At 38.1% G+C, this 18,524-nt stretch overlaps 1 protein-coding gene across 2 annotated transcripts; it reads right to left on the bottom strand.

Moving 5' to 3' along the window:
- Positions 1 to 515: 515 nt before the first annotated feature.
- LOC148153356 (TLC domain-containing protein 4-B-like) lies at positions 516 to 17,194 on the bottom strand. 2 transcript variants are annotated; one of them, XM_088001179.1, is made up of 8 exons: positions 16,831 to 17,194; positions 13,390 to 13,446; positions 12,871 to 13,040; positions 11,333 to 11,422; positions 10,023 to 10,081; positions 9,780 to 9,874; positions 4,435 to 4,508; positions 516 to 3,740 (listed from the first exon to the last, which is right to left on the bottom strand). In XM_088001179.1, exons 2-8 carry the CDS (start codon positions 13,444 to 13,446, stop codon positions 3,422 to 3,424), a joined length of 864 nt encoding a protein of 287 aa, XP_087857305.1. In that variant the 5' UTR covers positions 16,831 to 17,194; the 3' UTR covers positions 516 to 3,421. The 2 variants fall into 2 exon arrangements, with proteins under 2 accessions (XP_087857305.1, XP_087857306.1); XM_088001180.1 differs by lacking the exon at positions 13,390 to 13,446 and having other exon boundaries at positions 16,831 to 17,193.
- Between the last annotated feature and the right edge of the window lie 1,330 nt (positions 17,195 to 18,524).

Here is an 18,524-nt window from a genome sequence, read left to right as displayed (position 1 = left end):
AGCGGTTGGAAGGAAAGCGTACTCTGAGGAACAAAGTCGCATGAGATGAAAAAGAAAAACATTTTTGTTATTAAGAAGTTTTTAAATAAGTGTTTCGTTCTCTAAATGATTTAAGATTATGATTTTCAATCGAGACCAAGGAGTCATAAATAATGCGCATCACTGCCCTCTAGTGACTAGTAGATGACATGACCTGATAAAAATCGAGCTTTCACTGGTTACAAAATCTCGACGTTATCTACCAATTTCTGCTGCGACAGTCTGCAATATTCTAAAATAAAATACGACTTACCTAGCACACAGATATTACAAGTGTGAAAAACATAACTTGGAGACATTGTTATGTTAGCCCAGCACATTAAAAGTTGTTAAAATAACATGCTTGCAAAAGACTCGTAGGAATATCTCTTGGAGAACAGTTATTTTATGTTAGCAAAGCATCATGTCATAAAGGTCTTGCTCTTCAGTGGACAGGCCATGCTTGCCAAGAGTACTTTCACTAAATAAGACACATCACAAGTTAATTTGGTTTTTATTTTCAAGAACTGAAAATGTGATTTGACAAATTTCTATCTCCAGTACATTCATATAATGTCACAAAACACTCCAACTACTCCGACACGTTTTCTCAAAAGGCATTGAAAACAGAAACACCAACAGGACACAGCTGCTAGAAGCAACAGCTTCTGTTTAAAATGCACCACCTTCCCATTATGTCAACTCCAGTTGGAATAGCAACATAAAAAACAAAAAGCAATGCAACACATATAATGCAGGATGCTTGTAAGATTCATGTTTATTTTGCACTGCCCAGACTGTTATAAACTGTGCTGATTAGTATTCAAGTATTCCCTTACTGTATATTTCTGTGCTGGATACTAGTCTAAATATCTGCTTTGTTCATGTTAGCATCACATCGTTATCATCATTTCCTGTGGACTACACTTTGTGGCACAGTACAAGAGTAAAGTTTAAGTAAACATTATCTACATGTTGTAAGCGAAGAGAACAAAACCGGTCTTCACAAATGTATATGCTAATTTGTTTACAATGCAGTCCCCATGCAAAATAAACCCCCACATGCAGTTACAGAAGGTGCATGAAGACGGCCATACTGAGGCGTACACGAGCTTGCACGTTAAGTTCACCCTGCTTCCATTCGGAAAGAGCCTGCTGCTGTTTCCACTGAATCCAGCTGATAAATCAGCCGTCAACACATTCCTCCTTTTAACGATTATTCACCTGAAGATGACATCCGGCACATTCATCACTGCTAAAATTCGTCCGAGCACTTTGCCAGCAATGAACAAACAGCGTAAGCATTTCATGCTGTTATAAAAAATAAAAAAAAAAGCCAACTTAAAAGAAAATTAAGAAAAAAGTCAAATGCTTTACTGTGCCAGCATACATAAATGCAGAGAGAAGGAATCTCAGGAGGAAAAAACAGAGAACTCCACATACATACAAAAAGAAATTAAGTAAGAAAACTCAACCGAACAGAAGGTCTGCCATTTCCAGTTTATGTTAAAAAAAAAAAAAAAAAAAAAAAAAAAAAAAAATCACAACAATACAAGAAAGGCAAAGCAATCACATTAGAGGGGCATCAGACTGGGAAAGTTTGCAGTTTTTGTGATGAGTGTCAGAAAATATCTGCCGTGCAGTCACAGGTTGTTCTACAAAGGCAACAAAATTGAACACTGAGAACAGCAAGGCATACATAAAAAATATGTAACAATCCTCATCTCTGCCTAAGTAAAAATATGATGGGATCTTTTTTTTTTTTTCTGTACAGCTCACGGAATTTCAAGAATGTACTGAAAATCATGAGTGGGCTGAAACCTTTATATAAATCGACGACACATTACACTCAGGGAATGCTCCTAATCTTCTCTTAGCATCAAACGGTTGTTTTTATTTATTTAGTTTTTTTAGCAAAATTATTACAGTTAAATCTAAATTCTCCCCAATATTTTCTTTCATATATATATATATATATATATATATATATATATATATATATATATATATATATATATATATATATTTTTTTTTTTTTTTTGTGCGTTAAAAAGCAAACAATCTTGGATCAGGAAAATAAAAAGCACAAGTAGAAATCAAAGATACCTTGAATCTGAAGCTATCTGTCAAAACAATTTAAAGCTTCTCCTGTATGAAACAGATTACAAACTTCCTTTTTTACATACGAATAAAATGGTGTAACAGATGATTAAATCATTTGTTGACTTTTTTTTTTACCTGTATTTAAAAATATAATGTAAAAAAAACAACTAATTATATACTCTTCATCATAATATCTTGATTTTTAAAATCATCCAAACCAATTCCATACTAGCTCTCTATTGGATCAGTCTCACAATTATATACGCATTTCTTAAAGTGATGAACAGAATGCAAAAAAAAAAAAAAAAAGTGCCAAAAAATAATTTTAAAAATGTTTATTTAAGCAGTGCAATACTCTCCCTTTCATTTTGAGTAATATCAGGTGGCTTTCATGCAACATTTGGCTAAACAGATCAGTGTGACCTCAGAATCTTCCATTTCTAACCTTGAATCCCAAACGCAGCTGTCCGCTTTAAGTTTCCCTTTAAGCTTTACAAAAAGTGCTTTACAAATCTTTTTTTTTTTTTTGTTCCATCACATAGCAGTCAAGATTGTAGTTTTTATAAAACTAATTTGCCCTGACACCAGCAAGACAAAACAAATAAACTACGAACAAAATGCCCTTTCAACCAAGCTTCTTGTTTTAACACCCCTGCGAAGGTAACCAGGAGGAGAGACGAAATGCGTTTCTACCCCTCTCTGCGAACGCAGCTCATTCAGTTTGTCTAAATCTTCGCCGACGGGCATCTTGCAACAAACCTATGGCGCTGACCGTCAATGTTGAGCAACCGAACCACCTCAAATCCTGACTTTTTCATAAATGTTAACTCACGTTTCCCCGTTTTCTGTGTGCCGCTCGAACAGCGGTATTAAAACAAAACAGAATCTTCTGTTGAGTAAGAAGCATGAAAAAAAAAAAAAGACATACTTTTTGACAATTTGCAGTTGGGCTATCAGTCCTTTTTTTGTTCACGGAGGAGCTGTTCAGTACTTGTGGATTGTTCAAGAGAAATAAATTTGCCATGCACATAAAGTATTGCTTGAAAGTCTTAATCATGGCTTAGGTTTGACCACTTCATTGGTCCATTAGAACATCTAGGAGGCTCTCTGCTTCCCTCACGCTCAAAAAGAAGAAGAAGAAGAAGAAGAAAAAAAAACTCATTACATTCGGTCCTGCAGGGTTAAGTCCTGCTCTGCTGCCACGGTAGCAACCTGAGGGTCCAAACCGCTACTGGCAGTGCATCGAGAGAATTGTCTCTTTTTGTTGCGGCGTTTTCACTCCGCTGACATCCTGGTTCTGTTAGTCCGTCTTCCCGTTCTCCTGAGGTGCTGCGGCTTTGCTCTGGCGTGCGGATCGCAGCACCTTATAGCAGCCGCGTGCAATCTTATGCATCCACATGATGTTCATGATGTCCAAACAGATACTGGAGCAGATCCAGGCCACGCGGCCCCCCCAGGGCACCAGGTAGAAGGCCTCGGTGCCGTACACCGCATACATGCGGCTGTAGTAGACCGGCATGACGGCGACGCGGACCATGAAAAAGACAACTGCCATGGCGACGCCATTTGCCATGTTGGGCCGGGACGACTTGGGATATCCTAGTACCTCAAAGAACCAACTGAAATGAAACACATTTTTATGAGAAGGCCGAGTGACCGGGAGGAGAAATGGAAATGTTAAAATGTGCAATTTTTTTTTTTTAATTGTCCAGGACTCGTGCAGTCAACAAGGAAACATTTTTAGTTTACGCAATACCACTGGGAAAAGTCAAGAGAGTCAATTAACTCTTTTGACTGAGAGTTATTACAGCTCTGACTTAAAAAAAAATATATAGGTGAGACTTTAAAAATTCTTTATGTAAATAATAATATATTTTCAGTAAGGCCAGTATATGAATAAAAAATGGAAACAAAGCGATCATTTAATATTTTTAAACATGAAATGATTGAAATTGAAACCTGGCGAAGGGTTTTATCACTTAACACTCCATAGTAGTGTGGTGATGCAAGCAAGTCAATCACATCATGATGTTATATCAGAGACATAAACAAGAATCTAGGCATTTCAGTGAAAATGAAAATGATTTCAATTCCACCCTTCAGGCAGAGAACAACAATACAAACACATAAATCTAAATTATGGAAGATTGGTATATTAAAGAATCAAACTTTTAGCTTGAAAATCAAATAGTACAAGCCTCTTATTGTGCAGTTTGTTTTGTATATTCCAGAAATAACAGCAAGTGTAAAATGCACAACTGTGAAAAACGGAATGGCCTGAGAAACCAGGTTTAAAAGTGAGCGAATACATACCGCTGGTTCACACATGGTGTGGAAAACTCAGCAAGCAGACGGAAGTTAGCAAAATAAGGCAACATTCCTTCGCCCTGGAAAAACAAGGTAGGCACAAGAAGATAACAAAAGGTGAAAGGGACAAACACGAAACATGGAATCACTTGGATCAGCAGCCCTGAAGCCCATGCATGACTTTCTCCACACAAACACCATTTATCTGAGGAGTCGTCAAAGGACAACTGCAGGCAAAACGCTTGAGAAATACCCGATTTGAACATATGCGCACATTTTAATGTCCACAAAACAGATGAAAAATACTGCTACTGCATGGGAAACTTACACTAAAAATAAATAAATAAATAAAAATATCAATTTGACTGATTTATAAATAGGCTTCCCTTCAGGGCCCAAGATATTTTCTTAATCTTGGCAAGCCAAAATTAGACTGTCATTTCTAATTCTCATGCATAAAGGATCTTCGTTATTTACTGAAGAAGTCTTTCATATTACATTTCAGTCTGAAGGAAGTAAACATGACATACGTACTGGAGAAATAGAACTACACTATACTAAGCTCACAGGAACACATATTAGGTAAATAAAGACATTTTTTAAATCTGTAAAATGAAGAAGCCTATTCTCTTGGCAGCAAATTCTACATGGCGTAAGTAAATAAAACTATTTTATTCAACATGACATTTGACTACTCCACGAGATTTAAGCCAAAAAGGCCTTTTGATAACCTTTGGTGGAGTAAAATGTTAGTTAACTGAAAAAGTGATGACAAGACAGCCTCCACAAACAGAAGCGTCATACAGGACCAAAGACACAAAGGGCAGATTCACCAGGCAACCTTGGCATCACTTCTACTGAGGCAATAAAGTGTCTTGCCTCACACAGGGTTTCCAAATATCACAGATAATCAGTGACCGAATTGTGATCGAGTAGCCTCTGAAAACCTGTAGGCACAAGAGGCAAGATGCAAAAAAAAAAAAAAAAAAAAATCTGAGAAAATCGAGCATTTTTGCACATAGATTAACTAAATGTTGCACAAACATTCTATATTTCATTCATAAGGAGAAAAAAAAACAATACAATTGACAGTGAAAAGATATAAACATGGGTGAATATAGGTGTCTTTTACATAAATACAAATACTGAGCCAGCCACTAGAGAGGGAGCAATCAAAAGCCATGCAGAATAAGTGGCATTATATTTACAGGCCAGTCTTCTCCGTGCTAATTAGACATACAGTCTGGAACGCTTCTCCTGAAACAATGATGCTAAAAGTTCACCATTTTCAATATTAAGTTCTGGCTGAACGATGCTCACGGGTGAGAACAGATGTGGTAAGTAACCGCTGGAACAACAAGACCTGACTGGTCTGATTGAGACCGTAAGTTAAAGAGAGTGTTCAGGTGCAGCAAAAAAACAAAACAAACAAACAAACAAAACAAAACAAAAAAAACCACTAGTCAGTTTCAACATGAACACCCAAAAAGAAAACATTTATTAATGTTACCTGCCAAGCACACTGACTTTTATAGCGTACTGCAAAAGTATTCATACCCATCTAACTTTTATGTTTTACACTTTTGTTACATTAGAACCACAAACTTTGATTTATTTTAATGAGATTTTATGGGATAGGCCAACACATGAAAGGGAAGATAAATTGCACATGGTTTTTGTTAGTTTTCACTATGAAAAATCTTATAAGTGTGGCCTGCACATGTGTTCAGGCGGTCTGAGGAAATACACTGGAGAACCACTTTTTTTTTTTTTTTGCTTTATAGCTCTTGTGGGGCATGCCTCCAAAAGCTTCAAGCAAAATTGTTCAAGCTAAGACAGAGTGGATGGAAAGCAACTTTAAACATAAATTTGCAAGTCTTTAATCGTAGATTTAAGATTGAACTTTGAAATTAAAAATTAAACATGAAATTGAATTAAACATGGTTAAAAAAAAACAAAACTATTTTAGGTATGACAAAGTGACTCAGACACTTTTTTTTAAATAAAAGAAAACCTTTGTTGTATTTATCCTAGTTTAGTAAGATAAATACAACTACAAGTAGGGCTACTAGTGTTTGTAGCCTACTTAGTATGAAATTAGAATGAAAGCAAAAAATAAACATGTTGTGCTTTACCCAACATGTTTTCTATTCAACAATATATAAAGTAAATTTCTCATTTCAAATCGTATCCTAAAAAAATTGTCCAACTCCATCACCTCTCTTTTTTGGAAACAAAATAGCTCGGGTTGTTAGGGTTGTTGTCATGTTGGAAGGTGAAGCCGCTACTCTCTGATTCTCTGTTCCTGTTAAACAAAAGCATTTCCACAGCATGATGAAGCCACCACCCTATTTCACCATGGAGACGGTACAGCAAAGCGTTTTTTCTGTGTTTTTACTTACTTATGCTATGCTATCCATAGCAGGAAAAATAAACTAATTATTGGGATTTTGTGATAGGCCAGCACCTAGTAGCAAATGAAAGCAAAGATTTTGGATATTTTTCATTATAAAAAATCTAAAAAGTGCGGCCTACATACGTATGCAGGACTTCCTCTGACTTTTGAAAACCATGTGTCCATTTCCTTCAATTTTACGCCACACTATCTTTTTATATGTATGGACTTATCAAATAAAATCCAAATTCAATATTCTGAAGTTTGTTGTTGTGATGTGACAAAGGCAAAAAAATAAATAAATTCAAAGGCTACCCATGACTTTCACAGGCATGTGGTGAAATACTTACCATGGTGGCTGAAACAGAAATTGGTGATTGAAACATACTTACTATGTGTTACCTAGAGGGCACGTTTGCATTGCGTTTTATGTATCGTTTCAAGTCATCCGCCTAGCATGAGCATGCTAGTACCCCTAGGAACTGGTAAGTCCATACTGTGACTGGGCATCATATCTGCTCAGTACAACACAACAGCAATAACAGCAGACAAGACAGGAATAAAGTAGTCCCCATCTAGATCGTGGCCTGCTCTGCGTTTACTAAATTACACATAACCGCCTGGTAGTTTTTGCATGAGGAAAGGGTGACCCAACCCAGCTTCAGTGTTTTGGTAGCTTTTTGCATGTGAGATTTGAAGAGGGGCCGCTCTTGTTAAAGTCAGCAAAGGACACAGAGACAGACAGATATATTAGAAGGAAAAAAAAAAAGCAAGAGTAAACTGGAAGCAAAGAAGAAGGAACACTTACGACACTGAGAAGAGAGCATGCATCGACTTGTCGACTAGTTATTGATTAGGCTTTATTTGACAGTTAAAACACACACACACACACACACAAAACACAGATTAGGCTACGGTCAGACAAATGAAATAAATGACTTGAACAACATTCAGGTCAAGCCATTTGGGACTGACTGATACATAATAAAAAACATTGCAACAAGATCAAAACTACCCTTGCTTTGACTTAGAAAGATGCGCTAACTTCAGCTGAAGTTTCTCATGTCAATATTTTTTGGGATTAAAATGTTCAGTTTTCGAATATTTTGGCTTGAACAACAGAAACACATTAAACATGTTAACTAATGAGACAACATGTGACAGATCTGACTGAGAACACAATTAAATAAAATGAAAATGACATAGAAGATTAGCCAATTGTGCTTTAGCGTTTACAAGACATGCCAGATGGCTACAAAACTCTAGTGCAAATTACTCATGACTTTTTATAATTATTTTTATTATTGGTATTGCCAAATGTAAAGCTTTCCTTCAGCAGTCTAGATGTAACCTGAGAAGACAGCGATGAATGTCCAGTGACAGTATGGCCAACTTCATCTGATTATAGTACTTTTTAAAATACAGGTGCTTGCTCTGTTTCTGCCAATGAAAAATTAATTTACGTTCCGTTTTACTTTCAGGGCAACTTTTTATTTTTTATTTTTATTTTACTTTTCATCGAAACAGGAAGAGGTGCTTTGATACCAAAACAGAAAACCTAATGCATTAAAACAAAAATGAAAGAGTAGAGATCTGCTACGATCTACATCTGTAGCAACGTAAAGCGTGGATCCTTGTTTAAAAGTTGTGTCAAGACTCAAAAGCAGAGCAGTGCACGCTGTATGTCGTTCTGCCATTTTTGCCTTAAAAACAACAAAAAAATCCACACCTTTTCCTGTTCTGGAGCAAACTAAACTGTAATTGTCTCTAATAGAGAAGCAAAAACTGGATGTTGGAATCATTAAAAGGTATTTAATGCTTTCAAAAGCATCTTAAACCTGAATAAATCCATCCACCATTGTTTCTGTGAAGAGATCTAACTACCTCAGAGAGCGATAAGTAGAAGTACAAAGGAGAACTAGACTCTGGCACAGAAAACACGACAGGCATAAGGTATCGTACATAAGCAGGTGAGTAATTAAGAAAGCTGAATACGGCTTGCTGGCATGCACAGCACAGGAACAGGAAAAAGGGACCCTGCCTGCGTAGGATGGTCAGAGCTGCCAGCATGCAAAACAGTGAGAACAGATCAGCCTTCATCTGTTTTAAGCTCGGGAAAGTTCATCTGACACATCAAAACCACCAGAAGGGGTCAGTAAAACAAAACAGAAGGGCACAGAAATCGTAAAGGCAGAGTGTGAGAGGGGAGGAGGACTTGGGAGGGGGGGAGAAGAGGCATCAGCCAGTAACATCACGGAGCATTCCATGCAAAAATTACCATAGTCATCCATTTCCTGTAATTATGCGTCAGACCCTGTCGACCTAGAGGGTTTCAGACTGCACCAAGAGTGAACAGCAGCGCTAATAAAGGCTGGATGGGTTTAGTTATTGACACACCAAATACCAACAGATACAGTGTCATCGATGAAAGCATAAACATTTATACTGGAGGTTATTCACCACGAATGTAATCGTTCTTGTTATGAGCACAGCTCTGATAGAGCTGAAATAGTCTGGACTTGAATTTGACGTGCCCTGAGATGTGCTTTGCTGTTGATCTTTTTTTTTTTTTGTCCATAAAAAAACTTGAACTGAATAAACTGAGAAACTAAGATTGTTACAAACAGGGCTGCTATGAGAGGTCAAACACTGACATATTGATTATTCTCACTTACTTGCAGGATATCTTTATTTTTGTTAAATTCACAGTAAAAGCAGTCAGTAGTTTCAAAAGTTTCAGATTTTTTTTCTTTGTGGATTAATCAGCTGCATAGATAATAATCACTTACTTAAAATATATAAGACACAATGCTGTATGGGGTTATATTACGGATACCTAATGTGGGTCCATGTTATTAGCTCTACCACCCAGTTAAACGGTACACAGCTGTTCACCCTTGGTTGTCTCCTTCCCATCTTGCCTGCACATTCTGCTATTGGACAATAGGGCACTCACCAGTACATAGTAGTAAGCATACAGTGCTGCCAGATGGTGAACTACAAAAAACTTGTCCCCTATCGCCTTCCAATAGTAAAATATAAGCAGCAGATCTGAAAAACAAACACACAAAAAAGTACATTACCATGATAGCTAATTTAAATCTGCTCTAAATGACATAATATACAGCCAAAAAAAGTTGTTTTTTTAATAGTAAAAACTAAATGGTTTCCAATACTACAAAGATTTTTTTTCTTTTACCTGATATGAGGTAGCCTGTTGTGATTGCAACATTAGTCTTCACCAGTGTAGGATCCCCCCTAATAACACAAAGAGACACTGGATTTAAGGATTTACATTTCCAAACGTCGCCTTTTGTCTAGCATATTTTCAGAAACATCGTAATGAGAGAGAAATTCTAACCGCATGCTTACAAAGTGGCACATACAAAGAACTTCGAGCAAGTTCAAACCAGTTTAAATCTAGTAGCTAATACACATTAGCAGGTCAAGTTCACTAGCTACATGTTAGACAACAACAACAACACATAAAATAGTGTTTTAGCTTTAATTAGTCATAAACATTTCTTGAATGATTTCAAAATTGCAAAAGGCTTGTAACTCAACCCTGCTGTTTCTTGGTCATTTTAAAGTGCTGGTTTTCTGACTGATGACCTTAAACATGGGAATATATGTTTTGCTAAAGCATCATCCTGGAATTATGTCCTTAGTTAGACAACTCCAACAACTCCAACAACTCCAATCCAGGGAAATAAAACAAACTTAAGTTATTCCCAACAAAATCTACAATACATTTGTCATTTGAGTTTAAACAGATGGACCAGTCTTACTGGTGCTCTTGAACGTCTTAGGGGACCATGCCCGGTGTGATTTGCTAAAATGACATAGAAGCCCGGCGACTGCTTCTTCAATCAAGCTGTAGTAGCGTCATGTAATGCAGGGAACTCAGAGCTTGTTCGCCTTCATCTTCAACAAGCAGCAACTAAAGGTCACAATGCGCTCTGGCTCATCCAACGGCATTGGGCTGCCCTCGAAAAATCATCCAGCCTTTGTTGACCTATGCACTCAAACAGATGCACAGTGTACCTCAGCACTAATGTCGCTAAAATGTCAAACAGGTTGTGACATGCTAGTCGAGGCTGACAGTTAATCCTGTAGAGTAGCATTCCTTTTATAGCCAAGAACTTTGACGAGAGTCAGATCTTTGCAATGAGAATTCAGTTGTTTATTTACCTTCTTTTATATACATTAACATACAATCTGAGCTGTTTATGTTTTAATATAAAGCAGGCAATCTATTAGTTTAAGACACTATGCATTTATCAGGATCTTTACGGTTTTGGAAGGAGTCAAAAAGAGGCACTGACTTCCAAACATGTTGGTGACCTTAAACCCTACACCCACACCATAATCGTTGTTACATTAAGTTCAAAGTCTAGTTGACCCAGTCTCCCTGCAATGGCTTCTCCTATTTGTCAAAAAATAAATAAATAAACACTGAGCAAAACTCTTGCTAATACAGTGTTAGAAACATGAGATCTGCCGTCTCACCAGACTGGATCTTCGTTGACGGCATCATCAAAGAACAAGATGCAGAGACAGAAGATTCCCACCAACAGTGCATGGAACGTTGACACAGTCCTGAGGGGAGATATGAAATACACACCAACATTCAAATCTTTTCAGTGTCAAAAGAAAATTTGGATATGTCAAGGACCTTCAAAAGAAGTAGCACATGACAATCTTCCATTTAGTAAATTCGCCTTTAAGCTGCTCTTTGGTTGTTGAAAGGGGAGTTTTTAGTATTCATGGTGGATCAACTAATTGCTTGTCACGGCTGCACACTGACTCAAGCCAATTAGACTCAAAGATTAAATACTGCTGAAGGGTCGGCCAGAGTGACACTGAGTCCCAGGGATTCATCCACGTTGCCAGACAGTCCAGAAGTTCTCAGCAGTCAGTCGGTGAGACGGAAAGACAGCTAGTTTCACTGAAAGACTGCTCAATTTGAATCTGTAAAGTAGGGGATTTCTACAGGGATCCCCAAAGCTGGGATTCATCACCACTAATCATTGCGTTTCATTTGCTCATCGCCCACAAGGCTGACTCAATTTATAAAGAGCTCTCACGAGTAATAAACTGAGGATGAAAAGAAATTGGAAAAATGAGGATCAAACCGATCAAGCTTTTGAGGCGAGTATTGCGTGGCATTCATTTCGCGGCTCTTCAAATCACAATCACACCACAATCTTCGGCGTAGCTGTGAACTTCCCATCAGACATCATTTTGCACACACTAACAATTTTTTTTTTTTTAGCCTTTTCATTTTTCATTTAAAAACAGTAAATAAATCAAATAATTACTATTATGATGAAAATAATTATGAACTGAAAAGGGCTGAAAATTGTGGTTTACGAAAACAAGGACATGGTGCTGCCCCCACTGTGTTTCGTAGTGGAGATGAAGTGTTCAATGACATACTTTGAGGTTTGACCTATTTCAGCAGTTCCTCCACATTTGCCGTTGTGCCAAACCCATTCCATGTTTACAAAAGCACAACAATTGTTGTTACTAAAAGTTTTGAAACCCATAAATCCCGTACTTTTATTTACATTAGTCTAAAATGTGTCACAGTTTGTTGTATCGTGACAAACTGGGAAAAGTTCAGAGAGCATGAGTACTTTGGCAAGGCATTGTATGAAAAATAGATGCAGAAGGGATATTTTTAACTTTTTGAAAAAAGGTTAAAGTAGTCAAACACAGCTTTAGAAATGTGTAACACAAACCAACTCAAAAGGAAAAAAAAATAAACATCACAATTTAAATGCTTCTAGCTGTTTGAAAGAGTAAGATGCAGAAACACTGCACAACAAACACACAGAAAATCAAGTGTATGAGTCAGATACTGGTGTCGCAGGAAATCTGTGGGCTGAATGTCAACTCATATCTTTTGGATCCAGTGAACGCACACCTCCTTCTGGCCAGCATGAACGCAAAGAGCAACATTACTGTCTCCGCTGCGCAACTAGGATGCGGACAAAACACCTCACAACAGCAGTCACAACAGGCGTGAATTAATCTCTGGTCACCTCGAGTTCCACTCCACCTTCTGCTTGTCACTGAGGCCCAAGAAGCCGGGGCTGATGCGCATGGACATCCAGGGGCTGACTCTGTGGAACAGCCACTGGAAGGTGAGGAAGCTAGTCACCGAGATGGTGAGGATAAGCTGGCTGAATGGGTCCATGGCCACCCAACCCCACTGTGGAAGGGCAAAGAAAGGAATCAGGATCAAAAAAAAAAGATAGTTACCAGGACATCATCAACAGCGATTAAGACCTGGATCTAATTTAAAGAGATAACTTTTACTCACCTTGGACTCTGAAATCTAAAAACATACCAATGACCTATTATTTTACGACTGTAGTATCTGTTACATAACAGCATGAATGTCTTGCAAGTAGTGTACCGTTCCACCATAGCACTTCACAGCAGACTCCGTCTTCAACGAAAACGCGAACACTTTCACTTATCTCTATACATATTACATAATAATTATTACGATGGTAATCAGTTAGGACACACAGTAACATGCACTTATAATGACTCACTGTTTTTTCCTGAATCGTAGCTGGTATTAAGTCTTTAGGGTAAAGTTGCAACAGCATCTATAGATTACAAATAGTTTGATCATTCAAGGGCCTTGTTTAACACCATATTAGCATTAACAACAACTAGAGTGGTGTATAAAAAAAGAAAGAAAGAAAAAAAAATGGGGGTCGGGGACAAACTGTCTGCACAGAAGGGAAAACAGATACAGCCTGCTGTGCACGTACTGACACATGGCCTGCACACAACATGTCACTGAAATGTTCTCAAAAGCTACAGATGGAGCTGCTGCTGCTGCTGCTGGTGAATATTCGTCTCTCGAATCTGGCCTCATTCACTGTCAGAGGCTGTGAAAGTCACTGAGTCACTATGAGACGCTTGTGCGCTGAATGATAACCTCGGAGAAGGCATGACATGTCCACAGGCAAGGGCTCAAGTGTAGTCAGTTTTGCTCTTTGAATTGCTGCCGCAGAATTACAACAGAGGCTGATGGAGGATTGCACCATCAATAACGCCACTGACAGCACAGTGGCGTTATCCCGTGGCTGGTTGGACGCTTCAGCCGCAGGTATGTTAAGCATATTCATACAAGGAGATGTCTGATGGAACGAATATCATAGTTACATTTGAAGTAATACTGAAATACACCGTGCTCTTATTCTGTCTTCAAGTTAGAGTAAATATGTTCTACTTTAGGTCAGCTAGGCCTACCAAAATTATCTCTACCTGCAAACAATAACGAGAGGAAAAAATAATAATTTTTAGACATATTTTTAAACCATTTCAGCTTAAGAATTTTACATAGTTTGGATCAATTATTTTGGGTATCTTTCCACAAATTTGTCACAATGGTTTGACGTTTTGCCTACAAAATTTTTGATGGGACTCAGGTTGGAGATTGTGGTGCGACTGCTTCGTTACTTCACTATTTCCACAAAAATTTCTTTGCACATGATTCCATCTGTTTTGTGAAGTGCACCATTCCCTCGTACTGCAAAACACATCCAAAACATGACGCTGCCACTCCGATATGCAACAATTTGGATAGTGTTCTATGGTCTTCAAGACTCTCTATGGTTTTAGTTTTCACTTTTTTCTTTCAGTGCAGTCAGCGTGACCAGAAGGGGTGCAGGGGGGGCCTTTGTGTTTTTTTTATCTGTGATTTTAGCTGTACAGTGCAATAGTTTAAAATCTGCCCAATACTATAACGATTCTAATTCACTCTGATCAGATGTGAATTTGTTATTGCCATTTGGTAACATAATTTCACAAAATCTTGGGGTAAGTGGTATCAAAATAAAACTACACGTCATAACAGAGCTCAGTACATCCCGGAAATCTGACCTGCTTATGATGCCAGAAAGCTAATCCATACTATGAGAGCTGAGGTCATCTGTAAAAATTTAATGGCAAACCATCAGTACTTCCACATCCATATCAGATTTTCCATCTTTTTTTTAAACCTGGAAATGAAAGTCGTGCACTGTGCGTTGAAAGTTTGCAGAATGAAATGACGCTGATGTGAAACTGTCTATTTATGACACCGATATAGTAGTGAATTACGTTCCAATAAAAACCACAAAACTTTTAATGGGGGAGCTTTGTTAGGTTTGCATTTAAATTAGTTCTAAAATACTTGTGATGATCTGGTACAAAAATACAAATGAGACTTGTCTGTTCTCTTCATATGAGCTGTAAATCTTTGGATAAGGAATGAATTTGAGTAAAATAAAAAACAGAGAGCACACCTCACATTGATAGAGGGTCAGGGCTTTAGTATAAGCTCACTAATATTTTATTTCTGAGCATCACTGCTAAATTTTTTCCCCTTCAACTCAGAATATTTTAATATCTTTAAAACTAAGCCACTTTGAATGGGACCTTTTTTTCCCATTTGTTGTCACAATAAAAGACCAATAATAATGGCTTACCTGAAGTGGCAGTTTAAAAATCTGCTATATAAATATAAACCTGTCTGTTACTGCGTGTGAGGGGGAGGGGGAGAACTGGAGCATAAGGTTATCACATACGTTTCAGCTTACAATCTAGGTACTGAAAAAGTATATCAGAGAATCCTGCTCTCATAACCCTTGCCTCTAGATCGATGTTCTCCAGAACGCAAACAGATCTAAAATTAGTGGCCTTATATGTGCTCTGGCTTGTCAATGTATGCCAGGGACAGAGGTCCATAGAGGCCATTGCCCTTTTTTTTCCTTCAATACAAGTTTTACTGGGTTATTCAATTCTTAAGTAAGTAGAAAAGCAAACTTATCTGAAATAAATCTGAAGGTTAGTAAAAATCATTTGACATTTTTCAAAAAAAAGAGAGAAAAATGTAGCCAGTCTTCCAAGCAATATCATAAACACACGTTAGCTGTGGGAGTTTTAGCATTAAGGGAATCTAAATGTGCACTTTACTAAAAAATAACAAAATAACAAAAGTCCATTTCTATAGTGTGCTCTCCTTACTACTTAATTTGAACATTACATGGTGCAAAGTATCTAAACGGACTTTTAAGAGATCTGAGAGAAGCCACCTCCTACTTATTTTTGACACAAATGGAACCCCATAACCTCCTGGTATGCTTAATGTGAACTGAGGAGGGTTGCTTTACATACACACGTGGGTGCCTGAGGCCTCCCAGTGAAACACAGGACCCTGTCACCAAGGGTGAATGGTGGCAAAGTTCAACATTAGGGTGCAGAGAAGAAAAAAAAAGAGCCAAAGCTGGACAATAAATAACATCAGCTGATTATAGGTCCAGTGAACTGTAAGTGAAAATGACCCAAGTGTTAAAATGAAATCAGGAAATCATAACAAGACAATTGGCTACACGCTTCCTGTTATATTTCTTCAGAGTAAGTGATTGGGGAGGTGGATAAAATTTCATGCACAAGTCAAAACGATTATAGTGTGGTTACGTTTTTTAAATAAACACGTAAATGCATGAATCGCAATTTGCCAAACACGTTACTTCAGTTTGTCAGCGTGTACCTTCTGGAACAAATATTGACCTGAAAAATAAAACAATGTATTACGCTCCTTGAAAAATACCTATTAATGAATCATATCGTTGCCAGGAATACCACTCTGCTCTCCTGTGTCTCCTTATAAGCGCTGGTAAACGCGCTTGCGTAACGTCTCTTTAGACGAGGAAATTGTGTTTCCAGGAAAACAGCTCTTGGTATGTGCACACCCGCAGATGAGCTTGGAACTAACATGTTAGAAACAGAGTCATAGAGCTGTTCAGATGCGGTTAGAACGCGAAAATGGTGGTGTAAACAGGAGCTAAAGCAAGGCCAGTTCACACCGCAGTGCCCGACCAGATGCTGGTATAGGATGAGAAATATCACCCGGCCTAGTTGCGTCTCTGCTTACCTTTCACACAGGCTACATGGAAACAGATAACACAGTCCATAAGAAACATGGTGGTCGGACTCACCTTGCGTCTTTCATTCAGATGATTTTTTTCCTCCCCCTCGCGCTCACAACTGCTTATGGTTCCCAGGAGTCGCACGCCGAACCGCGTATGTTGCTTGAGTCACAGCCACAGCCATGTCGTTTCATTTTAAACAAGCGAGAAGACGGCAGCAGCCAGCCTCCCGCTCCGTGTTCACCACTGACAACAACAGCAACGACAACACCAGCCGGTGGGGACGCAGCCCGGAGCCTGCGGCAGGTTCTGCTGTGTTTAACGCGGCTGCTAACCGACAGGAACTGTGCATAACTGCTGCTGCAGAGGTGCAGATCGCGCTGCTCGACGCTCGACTTTACAGAAGTGCTGCTGGAAGGGTGGTGGGGTGGGGGACTGTACATGAGGGGGTGGGAGGTGGAGTTTTGGCGTGAGTTTTCAGTCGCACGAGAGAGTGTGAGGTGACTCTCCTCTTATTTCTCAGGACTCTCGTTTCATTCAAGCTCTTAAAGACGCATACACTATATAAAATGAGTATCGACTTTCCTGGCTTCGTATAATAGTAATAATAGTGGAAGAACATCCCATAAAGAAGCAGTAAAACATGAAATGTGAGACCACGACAACCCAAGGGATAAATAAGGTTAGTGGAATGAGTTAAAAACACATAATTCTAAATGGCCACAATAACAGCAGGACTGGTTACATAGATAGATTCAAGTTGACCAGGTGAAAATGAGAAAATACTGCAAAGGGATCAATCTTAATGCCTTTCAGTAAAATTGATTATCAAAAAAAAAATACATACCATACATAATAAAAAATGAATAAAAAATACATAAACCCCTAGAATATACACATATATAGATGTAACAATAACCGCTCACCTTTTTCAGACTGACCATTTGCTCTATCCTTCGTCCCTACTGAATAACTTTAACTATCAACTAAATATGCTTGAAAGAACAGAATGTTCAACATGTTGAACATATTTCATTAGCTTCTTGAGCAACGACGTAGCTGACTGTGAAGATAACATACACTGCAACGTGTTCATTTTGCATGGTTATGTCAGAAATAGACAAGTTTGTCAGGTCTGTTTTGTCAGCTATGATAAGGCAGCATGTTGATAGAAATAGCAAAACAACAGGCACCTATTGTTACAACAAAAGCATATACCATTTTACAACAAAACACACAAAAAGAGTGGTAAAATGTTTTGGTACAATTTGTTCTGATTTTGCTGGTAACTTTGAGGCTCAAATACAATATTTTAGGTTTTTTGTTCAACTTGTAATTAAAGAACTATATCATGTAAAAGAATAACAGAAGCAAATACAAATTGCATGTAACAGATCCAAGCAGCACAGCTTTCAGAACAGTTTAAAGTTTAAGTGGACATGATCAATCCGCTCCCCACGAGATGCCGCCCAGGGTGGTTGGCCATGTCACCCACATCAGAAACCACCACTGGTTATCATCAATGTGGACATGACACTCGATGTCCTATTTTGTTTGTGATGTTTATTGTTGAAGACACTTTTGAAACTCTAATTACTTTATTTGCATCAGATACTGCCAAAGTGGAAATGTTTCCATTTTACCAGGTCACATAGATTGTTATCAGCAAAACATTTTGCTTACATTGCCTGTGGTGTTGGACGTTGACAGTACTTATGTAAGCTTTAAATGTTGGGGGAGATTGAAACCAAAAACAAAAGGCT

This window comes from Poecilia mexicana, unplaced genomic scaffold (assembly GCF_051168715.1).
Source record: "Poecilia mexicana isolate PSO_F unplaced genomic scaffold, ASM5116871v1 scaffold_20, whole genome shotgun sequence".
NCBI classification, from domain to species: domain Eukaryota; kingdom Metazoa; phylum Chordata; class Actinopteri; order Cyprinodontiformes; family Poeciliidae; genus Poecilia; species Poecilia mexicana.
This window is presented reverse-complemented; position numbering and strand designations above follow the sequence as displayed.

Coding starts and splice junctions, on each gene's coding strand:
- LOC148153356 (XM_088001179.1), bottom strand. CDS start 13,446: ATGCTGTTGCAACTTTACCCTAAAGACTTAATACCAGCTACGATTCAG. Junction 10,082..11,332: donor GTCAACGAAGATCCAGTCTG/GTGAGACGGCAG, acceptor TTGTGTTATTAG/GGGGGATCCTACACTGGTGA. Junction 9,875..10,022: donor AACAGGCTACCTCATATCAG/GTAAAAGAAAAA, acceptor TTTGTTTTTCAG/ATCTGCTGCTTATATTTTAC.